Raw genomic sequence first — 10908 nt, forward strand, 5'->3', positions numbered from 1 at the left:
TAGTTTCGCTTTCACAACGAAACACACGGCGGGCTTGAGTGAGCGGCGGCCGGCGTATTCGACGAAGGAGCGGCCGGTGGGCTTGCAGAAACCACATGTGACGACCCCGGGTTGGACTCCGCTTCATCCACGGTGAAAGCCGATCCGGCGATCCACAACACAAAATTTATGTCACTGCCAAAACTTTTGGCCATGACTGTAGACACAGATCTGGATTGTGAATCTGCACACATGAATCCATTTCTGTTTTGTCCCCACCACTTTATGAAAGCGCTCATGACAGTGATGTATCTAATAAAAAATAAGCATCTCCAGTTGTTGCTCTGATGCATCACCATCACAGCGCATCCTGTTCAGATACACCAACATCTGTGAAACATACAGGAAACACTTTCACACATCTCACACAGACATAATAAAGGACAATGTTATGTTGAAGTGCTACCTGTGGAGTAATAGTCCAGAACAGGGTCTTTGCAGAAGGATTTGTATTTCCAAGTGACCATCACATTCTGCAGCTGAGCTGAGGTGGAGTAATCACAGCGCAAGGTGATAGATGCAAAAAGAGTTGAACGTTTCTCTGTCTCAGACAGGGTGACCTGGATAGACAGAATCCCTAAAAGAATGGAAGTGAAAGTGTGTGTGTGTGTGAGAGAGAGAGAGAGAGAGAGAAAGAGAGAGAGAGAGAGAAAGAGAGAGAGAGAGAGAGAGTTGGTTAACACAGAAACACAGGCTGCCAAACCTGTAAAACTGGAAATGAGACAAAGAGCAGGCAATTCTTCACTGGTTCCAGACAAATTCAGTATCAGTATCAGTGTCCCAACAAGTTTGTAAAGAGAAATGTGCAGCAAAATATTTGTGGTAAGTCATTTCTTTTAATCTCTTTGTTTTCAAATAAAATTTCAGTCATGATCCTTTAGCACTGCATTTGTATGTGTTTATGTTATTTATGTTTTTCATATCTCTATTCTCTTATTTTTGTTTCTCTAGATTCTATATTTTCTTATTCTTTATTGCTTTTTAAAACATGTATACCCCATCAATTCAATGTTTGTACATGTTTTTAAACGGATTTTTTTTGTGTCAACAAACATTGGTCACATGACCGATACGGACGCGTCCAGGTGACACTTTTACCTGTTTCCATTGATCTGCCTTCACAATGTCATTGTACTATTGGCTTTCTCGCGGTGAAATGGAAAGATGCGTGTGTGTGTGAGATGTTCTGTGTGAAGATCAGGCTCACCTGAGGTCAGGTGAATCAGAAGCAGCGCCAACACGATCATCCGCCTCATGATGATCTGATGAAACTCCAGCAACCTCGAAACGAACCAGCGCGAGTGTAACTATGATGAAAGTGACGGATGAGCAGCTCAGTCAAAACAGTATTTTATCAGACGCTTTAACGTTTAGCTGTGTCTTTCTCAGAGGCCGGTTTGTGTTTCATCATCATCTACTCCACCCCAAAACAGATACCTAGCGCAAATGTGCACAGGTAACATTCTTCTTCTTTGGGTTTTAACGGCAGCTTGCATCCTTGGTGTTGAATTACCGCCATCTTCTGGAGCTATAGTATAAGTAACTGTAGTTACTTCCCATGTATAGCATCTTGTTTTTCATACTCTTGATAGGCCTATTAGTCCCGTTTTGTTTTAGTCAGAAAGCAAATCAAATATTTAATTCCTTTCCCGCTCCTACTGCAATCCACTCCACTCCCTGTTAGTCCCATGTCTTTTATCATGACCATCTGTTTATGTAGCACTTTGAGCATAAAACAAGAGGCCGACACGCAAGATTATATGTATAATACCGTGATAAATAAATGAATAACAATAGATGAATAATAGCAAGTAGAATATGTAATATCAAGGGTGGAATAATACAGAATAGACAGTAATGAAGAATAAATTAATAGTAAATTATAAAGTAAAATAAATAATCATGAAATGTAGTTTTATAATAGTATTGTGTAATTATTATTTATATTTATTATGTCTATGGTGGAAACGACCATTGAACAAAAGAAGAAGAAAGAAACAGCATGGCGCGCTTTTTCTTAGCGTCCGTTTCCATAGCGACTCGTCGATTCGTCACTCTGTTGAGAATGTCTTGAGTCTTAACCAGGAACATACTCTAATGAACTTACTCCCGGGCGCGTTTTTGGAACCACATACCTCGAGTAAGCGAGGTTTGGGGTTAATCAACCGAAAGTTCAGGGTTTAGCTGACGGTAAGTTAACCGTGCTTTCTGGAATACACCCCAGCTCAGCAACTGTATTGAAAACAGACAGCCAGAACTAAACAGGCAAAAGCAATCGGATGCCGATTCCATGATCTATTACATCCCGTAACACCATCCTTTGTAGTTCATAATTTGCGCAATAAGTACATGTTCTACAGTCTCAAGAACGCACAGCAATCCACTAAACTTAATTAAAACAAATGCCTTTATGTAAACACACTTATACGTTTTCCTCATTGTCTTTTCTTACAGATACCTCTTATCACTCACACAAAACGATCACTGTAACGTGTGCTTTAAGAAGGAAATGTCTTTTTAATATGTAAAAATTAATATCTGAAATGTCTGATATGATCTCTGAGGCAGCAGCTCTTAAAAACTGAGAAAATGAATATAACCAGTAAAAATAACTTTTTCTAAAAATAATTTTTCAAACTGTTCAACAGCGACACCAGTTTCAGATGGATGAATAGAGTAATGTTTTATAGGCACAACCCATTTTACTCCTAGAGAGGTTCCGCTTTGTTAGTTTGGGATCATGTATTCTGAGTCTTACATTAGCCTCACTGCTGGTGTTTGATAAGCCAGCAAATGTAAAGTGCTGTGTGCTCTAGAAAAGATGGTCTAACTCTTTATCATGATTTTCACTCGACGTAAGAACACATGCTTTGAAAGAAATAAATTCAGTCTATGCCAGTTCAATCCAAACTCGCACATACGTTCTAAGGATCCAGTCAACCCGAGAGGAATCAGAACTGAAGGTGACATTCAAAGAAAATGGAGAAGCATTTTACAACATAAACTCATTCTCTCACCACCAGAATGCATAAACGACAAAACTTTTATGTGAATACATTCAAATAAGTTAATATCAACATCATAAACAATATTATTGTTCTGGTTGTTTGATCGTTTCAGGCACATTTGTTTTTCACACAGGCCTCAGATCAGTAGCCTGAAGCTCTGTTCAGTTGTGGATGAAGTTCCTCATGTCTCCAGCAGATGGTGTCAGTGTCTCAGTGACGATAATCACTGATCTCTGGCCCTTAGATGACTGAAATGGATCCTTAAATCTGTGGAGCTCCAGCGTCTCAAATCCATGCTTGAAAAAGTACAGATACCTTATAGCAGAGGTCCCCAACCACCGGGTCATGACCCACTACCGGGCCGTGGAAGAATTGCAACCGGGTCGCAAGAATGTTCTGGGAAAAATGTGTAAAGATATGACGCTCTGTTATTTATTTATGTTAATGATTGTTCTAATTATTCTGTATTCCCTGCTGGAAAAAAAAACAGCTTAAACCAGCCTAAACTGGTTGGGTGGTTTAAGCTGGAAATAACTGGTTTTAGCTGGTCTCCCAGCCTGGCCAGGCTGGTCAGGCTGGTTTTAGCTGGTTGGTCAGGTGGCCTTCACCTAAAACCAGTTAAGACCAGCCAGCCTGACCAGCTAAAACCAGCCAAGACCAGCCAGCCTGACCAGCTAAGACCAGCTAAAACCTGCCTGACCAGCTAAAAAAGTGGTCAAAACCCCTCTAAAACCAGTCTGATAAACCAGCTATGACCAGGCTGGGAGACCAGCTAAAACCAGCCTGACCAGTTTAGGCTGGTTTTAGCTGTTTTTTTCTGCAGGGTTTTCTTTGTATGCGATTGATACAGAGTAGCAATTTGACAATTTCATGATAAATATGTAAATGAAAGATTGCTCTGATCTGTCACGTATTAAGCACCATTCAGACTACACAATTTTTTTGTCGGTTACGACAGTCACTGTGTCAGATTATGCGATTTTGACTCATAAAATCTTGTCGTGTCGTGAACAAGAAACATGTCAGACTATACGATGCTACCCGACCATTCATCGTATGCCGTCATTAACAACGTGCGTGCTGTCATCAATAGCGTGAGACAAGACAGAAGGTGCTATGAGCGTTGTCACGAATCCGGTCTATGAACTTCCGTTCACTCACCACCAGAGGTCACCCGCTCACTACATGGACTCTCACACTACACAGACTGTTACACTATACCCTGGACTACATTTCCCATCATCCATTGCACTGATTGCACACAGCTGTAACCAATCACACGCTCACCTGAAAGCTATTACACACACTATATAACACCCACTCAGATCCTGCTCAAGTTGCAGAGCATTGTCTGCGTTTATCGCTCTCCAAGTGATAGCACTTTACGGAGCCATTTCCCTGTCTTAGTTTCTAGTTCATAGTCTAGTCTTGCCTTGCCTGGCCTGTTTTCCTGTGAGAAGATCTTTGCCTGTGTATTACGGATTACCCTTTTTGTCTAGCCCTCTGGATTCTGTTTGTCTATCGAAGACCCATGCTTGTCCTAGGATTACTCTTTGTCTTGCACCTGTTTGCCATTGTTTGACCCATGCCTGTTATGACCACACCTCTTAATAAAAGCATGCACATGGATCCGTTCGCTTCACGTCTCTGTCGCCCCGTAACAAGCGTAAACAAACAATGGCTAGCAAACAGTGTGTTTTGCCCTGTCTTGTCATAAGAAAAGCCCAAAAAAGAAAGAACCTGACAATGGACACAAATCTGGATGGCATGGACTGTCAAAGAGAACTGAGGTGAAATTGTTTTTATTTTACCTTTTTTCACTGTGTCGCGGTAGTCCCTTATCATAAACGCAGGAGTATTGTTGCCGTAGCTCCACGAACATTTTCCTCCATTGTAAAATTACACCTAGCAGGACCGATACCATTGTCTCCCTTTCGTTTCGGCACGTTTGAAAGCTTGTACAAACACTGTAAAAAAAGTCAACTAAAAATACTTTGTTACCCCACTTCCTAAAAATTGTTATCTTGACAATATATTTCTTTTTGAAACAACTTGCCATTAGAGTGGAATTAGTCCAGGTAATAAATTTGTTCAAGTTGACTTGACTATTTCCTAGTCCAGTCAACCTAAATCATGTCAACTGGGATTTTTTTTTATTTTATTTTTTTACTTTAATCAATAAAGGTAAGCAAATGTTAGTTACCCCACTGCCTTAAAATTAAATAAATACGACAACTTTAAAAAAATTTTTTAATTTATTTAATGAGACGACACTTTCATTGACATTTAAATTGAACAAGCAATTTACTGTCAACACATCAACTGCCAATTGGGTAACACTTTATTTCGATAGTCCACTTTAGACATTCTATTAACAGTAAGTAACTTTGCAACTACATGTCAACTAGCAGTTAGTAGAGTATTAGTAGACTGTCTTCTTAATATCTTCTAACACTTTCTTTGTCAACTTATTCTACTAACCCTAAACCTACCCTAACAGTCTACTCTGAGAGTTAGTAGACATGTAGTTGCAAATTAATGAGAATTAGTTGACATGTAGTTACAAAGTTTTTTATAGTTAGTAGAATGTCTAAAGTGGACTATCGAAATAAAGTGTAACCGACAATTGAAAAAAAAAATTGCAAAATACAAACACACACGTCTAAAGATCTGAACCGACGTGTGTTGTATAATAAATAATCTTGGCATGGGATTGAGAAACATAAATAGTTGCATTTCAATTCGTCACATCAAAACAACAGGGATTATTTTAAATTTCATACCTCAATATGACAAGTCAGAAGGTTAAACACTACATATTAACCCTGCACAAGTTTACATGCACTCCCCCCACCATAGTGCAAGTTATTGGTCAAAATGAGAAACCAAGATATTATATAATACATGTATATATAAGGCAAAAGCAATCACATTTAGTTACAAAAAAAATGAGTGTACTGTACTTTTGTATAATAAAATATGAATGGAATGCACATGGAAGCACAAAGGTCTGATTCTAAAATTCATAGCGCAACATGACCAGACAGAAATGTAAACATCAGAAGGATCTTGAAAGTTTCCAAACTCTCCCCCATCATAATGCAATTTAGTGGTCATAAAACAAGAAACGGATAGAAAGAGGAAAGCAAAAGCACTTGTCAATTTGAAGGAAAATGTGTACATTACTGTATAAGAAAATGAGACGTGAAACATTTGTTTTCATGAGGACATGCATATTCCAAGTCATAACGTGACAAACTTCAAATGTGCATTCTAAAAAGTAGTAAAAGGCTCAAAAGAACCTAAAGCTCCTTTAACAAAAAAACTACTTTTTGTGAAAGAGCTTGCTGTGGAGCCCATGAACACATCATGAACATTGGTGGGAGCAGCTGTTCGTCGTAAGTTTTTGCAGAGCCTCAAAGGTGTATTTCATGCGCTTAGGGTAGTGGATGTTCACCACATACAGACCCATCAGGAGTCCAAATGTCTTGGGGACACTTCGGAGATGTCAGTGATGACAGGATGTTCAAATGAGAGCAATGCTGGTTATTCCTTGGGAAGCACATCACATTGCTGCTCCTCAGTTACAAACAGAATGCCCTCATCAATTTCTTTCACAACATCCTCAATTTCACTCTATGGCTGGGAAAACACAAAATATTACATTACTTATTAACTTTATAACAACTGAACACACATATGTACATACACCATTAAAGTTGTGTGTTTTGTTAAAACGACAGCTACCAATAAATGAAAATTGTCATTCACCCTCAAGTTGTATAAATTTCTGTTATGCTGAACACGAAGATATTTTGAAAAATGTTTGTAACCAAACATGAAAGTCAAAAGTCAATGGTGCTCCTCAATTGTTTTGGTTACAAACATTCAAAATAACTTCCTGTATTAAACTGTTAAAAGCCTGTACAAATTTCTTTGTTCTGCTGAACACAAAGACTTTAAAATCCCAATGGGAAAATAAGTGGAAAATACACCTTCGGAACCAACTAGGCTAAAGAAGGGGAAACATTTTGCATGTTATTTTCTTTACCGGTATTTTACATGATTTCTGAATGTCATAAAATGTGACAAACCAATACAACGTATGAGTTTTTTTCCTTAATCCAATTTTGCCTGCTTGCAATTCAGTCTAATCTGTCCCACCATTTTAATAATGAACTGAAAATATCTTGGTGTAAAGAGATATTCCTTTTAAATAATAGTCTCATGTTCCAGAGTAAAGCATGACTCTTAAAGGGTTAGTTAACCCACAAATGCATGTTTTACTCACCCTCATGGCATCGTAGGTATGTATGACTTTCTTCTTTCAGACGAATTCAATCGGATTATATTAAAAATTATCCTTGCTCTTCCAAGCTTTAGGCCCTGTGTCCACCAAAGCGTTTTTAGCCAGCTGAAAACGCCAGGCGCTCTGCTGAAAACGCCCAGCTGCGAGCGCTTGAGAGCGCTTTTTGTGGCGCAGCGTTTTTTCAGTTGAGACGCTTTGGTTGCTATGATACGGAATATCCGCTAAACTGTTACTTGTATCTGATTTGGTAGATAATTTGTTTAATGGCAGTAGGCGGGTGTTTTTTTTCAACAGTCCAAAAGTAGTCAAATATAGCGCATCCATCCATAATAATAAGTGCCTCACACAGCTCCAGAGGGTGAATAGAGGCCTCCTGTAGCGAATCGATGCGTTTTTGTAAGAAAAATATCCATATTTAAAACATTATAAACACTTTTCTCTCACTTCCGTGAGAGCCATTCCGGGTGGATGATGTAGGACGTAGGCGTCATGCATGCACCGGTGATTAGTGACGAACACGGAAGCACAGCAAAACAAAACGCCGGTCACGAATTAGAAGCACAAAACGAGGATTTGTAAAGATAAATGTCGGAGGATTTCGATATAAGCCAAGAGGAGACTGGCTTTCCTTTGCTAAAGTAAGAAAACTTTGCTTCTTTTGCTCCTGTAATCAAACTTGCGAGACTAGCATATCTCACAGGCGCGTGCGCTGTGCATACGTCCTGCATCATCCGCCTGAATGACTTGCACGTACCACAGTCAGCGGAAGTGAGAAAAAAGTGTTTATAACATTTTAAATATGGATATTGTTCTTAAAAAAATGCATCGATTTGCTACAGGAGGCCTTTATTCACCCCCCGGAGCCGTGTGAGGCATGTTTTATGGATGGATGGATGCACTTTATTTGACTACTTTTGGACTGTTGAAAAAAAAAACACCTGCCTACTGCCATTATAAAGCTTGGAAGAGCCAGGACAATTTTTAATTGAACTCAGATAGGATTCGTCTGAAAGAAGAAAGTCATATACACCTCGGATGCCTTGAGGGTGAGTAAATCATGGGCTAATTTTCATTTTTGGGTGAACTAACCCTTTAAGCAAAGTTGCTAATGGCCAATATGCCAGCACTGCTATGAGCCTGAACATTTTCAGGATTCACAACAGCATTCAGCAAAATAATCAAAAATTGCGATGTCCATAAACAGGGTTTCTACTGGTTTTATGAAGATAAATTCAAGACTTTATAAAGACCTTTTAAATACCAATTATAGAAAATTCAAGGAATAAACTGAAGGGAAAATAATACGTCAAATTATGTACCCTAAATTTTGAAGCTGTTTTCCAATGCAAATATCTAAATATTCTTAAAGGGTTCACCCCCCCACCCCAAATTGTAATTTACTCAACCTCAAGTTGTTCTAAACCTGAATGAGTTTCTTTCTGTGAAAAGTCCCAGATAGTTTAACACAGTACACAACCCCACAACATGTTACAACCCCAGATCACCAAGATTTCTTCTTCTGTTACCTGGACCACATCACTGCAGATTGATGGTGCTCAGTTTGGTCACCCACAACTGTAATTCCAACAGTTATGTCCTTGATGAATTCCTGCTCAGAGCCTGTGTGCTTTAATAAAAACAAAGGGAAGCATTAAAATGTGCCTTACAATCGTAAAGCTTACAGACTCCAATAAATGTGCATTTATAAAGTAAATACATTTACTTACAACTTTGTCCAAGCTCTACAATGTGAATGTCATTTCCATTATGTCTGCTTAGCATTTTGATGGATACAACTGCAAAAGGACTGGCTGCAGTCCATCCATAGGATTATGATCTTCAGTCATTCCAACATATCATAAACATGAAAAATACAGAAACACGTTAAAACACTGTAAAATAATAAACATAAATATATAAATAAATCTCTACAGAGAAAGTCAAATGTCTTGACAAGTTTGTTTTAAGTACCAAAGTACTAAACTTTACAATCCAGATGAGGCTTTTAAATTACACAACACAGAATTATAACAAAATAAAAGGAAATTTAACACATTAGTGTCTATCGTTATTGTATGGCTATTTATACAAGATATAGCTACACTATTATTACTGTTATTCAAAAACCGATAGTTTTGAACGCATGCAATATACTTATGACCGTATATTCACGCAGCATTACAATGGGTTCTGGTGAGGCACTTGAATGACTACTTCAGAAAACTGAAAGAAGAGTTTGTAACGTTACCTTAAGAACTTCATCTGAACCAAGCTTATGTCAGCAATATCAAATTTAATGTAAGTTACGCGCTCCAAAAGAACTCTGAGGGAGGTGCTCATTCGTTTCCCTTATAATATGCAGAAAAGAGACAGTTCGAGTAGTAATCTTGTTTTTTCCCTATTTTTTCATCTATATATATTCTGACGGATGTCTTTACGGATTATAAAACGCTGTCAGGTTTAACACTAGAACCGCTAGGGGTCGCTGTATACCTAAAAGCGCCAGCGGGTAAATTTTACCCACGCACATGATGGCTAAAGAACATATTATTTCACTGTATTATGCTACTGTCTTTACAAAGAGGTGTCTAGAGTCATGAAATTATTATGTCTAGTCATCAACTATATTTTTGTCTTGTTGTTTTATGTTCAAGGCTTTTTTATGCAGGCTACACTAGTCACTTTTCATAACGGTCAATATTAAGCTAAACAAGCCTGCACTGAGCTAATTAAGTGAGTGAAAGGCGTTGCCTAGCAATGTACTATGATAAAACATAAGCGGCACGAAAATGACAGCGCGAACATACAGGCATTATATAGCGGGTAAATTTGACCCGCGCTGGCACGTATAGGTATAAATGGCCCGTTTTTTGATCTGGTTTTATCTAAACAGTTTTTAAAGGGGTCATATGATGCGATTTCAATTTTTCCTTTCTCTTTGGAGTGTTACAAGCTCTTGGTGTATAAAGAAGATCTGTAAAGTAGCAAAGACTAAAGTCTCAAATCCAAAGAGATATTCTTTATAAAAGTTAAGTCAACCACGCCTACCTAAAACGGCTCGTTCTAACACACCCCCACATACCTACGTCACGATCTCGGAAGATTTGCATAACGCTTCCCAAATGTTCACGCAAAGAGAGAAGGCATAACTTTTATTCTCGCTGTAGTATTGTTGTTGCCGCCGCCGCCATGTGTTTTATTAAAAATCTTTTATGTACGTTTTAAAAACAGCCACGGGTAAAATTTACCCCGGGGCGGTTCTAGTGTTAAAGAAGTTAATTTTTTTTAAATTCCCGCCGTTCTAAATCCATACAGTGATCCGTTGCGTTCCGTCTCGTGCTCTTTTTGAACGGTCTCTATCCGCAACACTGGGCTCAAATAATACATACCAAACTGTATTTTTATCGTTCTCCATATAAGTTCAGCTCAGTACCGCATGGGAGAATATTTGTTTTAATATTTATATGGAAAATACTGTGGAACCGCTGTATTTTGAGGCTTCAGAGTGCCTCGAAACGAACACTTGCATACATATAACTAGAAAATATGACT

At 38.5% G+C, this 10908-nt stretch overlaps 1 protein-coding gene across 1 annotated transcript; it reads right to left on the reverse strand.

The window, feature by feature from the left end:
- Positions 1-199: 199 nt before the first annotated feature.
- On the reverse strand, positions 200-1481 carry LOC107738485 (immunoglobulin-like domain-containing receptor 1). Its single transcript, XM_016550242.1, has 3 exons — positions 1247-1481; positions 446-616; positions 200-369 (listed from the first exon to the last, which is right to left on the reverse strand). The coding sequence occupies exons 1-3, from the start codon at positions 1293-1295 to the stop codon at positions 338-340; spliced, it is 252 nt and encodes an 83-aa protein (XP_016405728.1). The 5' UTR covers positions 1296-1481; the 3' UTR covers positions 200-337.
- Positions 1482-10908: the final 9427 nt, after the last annotated feature.

This window comes from Sinocyclocheilus rhinocerous, unplaced genomic scaffold, assembly GCF_001515625.1.
Source record: "Sinocyclocheilus rhinocerous isolate Xijiao unplaced genomic scaffold, SAMN03320098_v1.1 scaffold6487, whole genome shotgun sequence".
Lineage (NCBI taxonomy): Eukaryota > Metazoa > Chordata > Actinopteri > Cypriniformes > Cyprinidae > Sinocyclocheilus > Sinocyclocheilus rhinocerous.

Coding starts and splice junctions, on each gene's coding strand:
- LOC107738485 (XM_016550242.1), bottom strand. CDS start 1,295: ATGAGGCGGATGATCGTGTTGGCGCTGCTTCTGATTCACCTGACCTCA. Junction 617..1,246: donor TCTGATTCACCTGACCTCAG/GTGAGCCTGATC, acceptor CCATTCTTTTAG/GGATTCTGTCTATCCAGGTC. Junction 370..445: donor TCTGGACTATTACTCCACAG/GTAGCACTTCAA, acceptor TATGTTTCACAG/ATGTTGGTGTATCTGAACAG.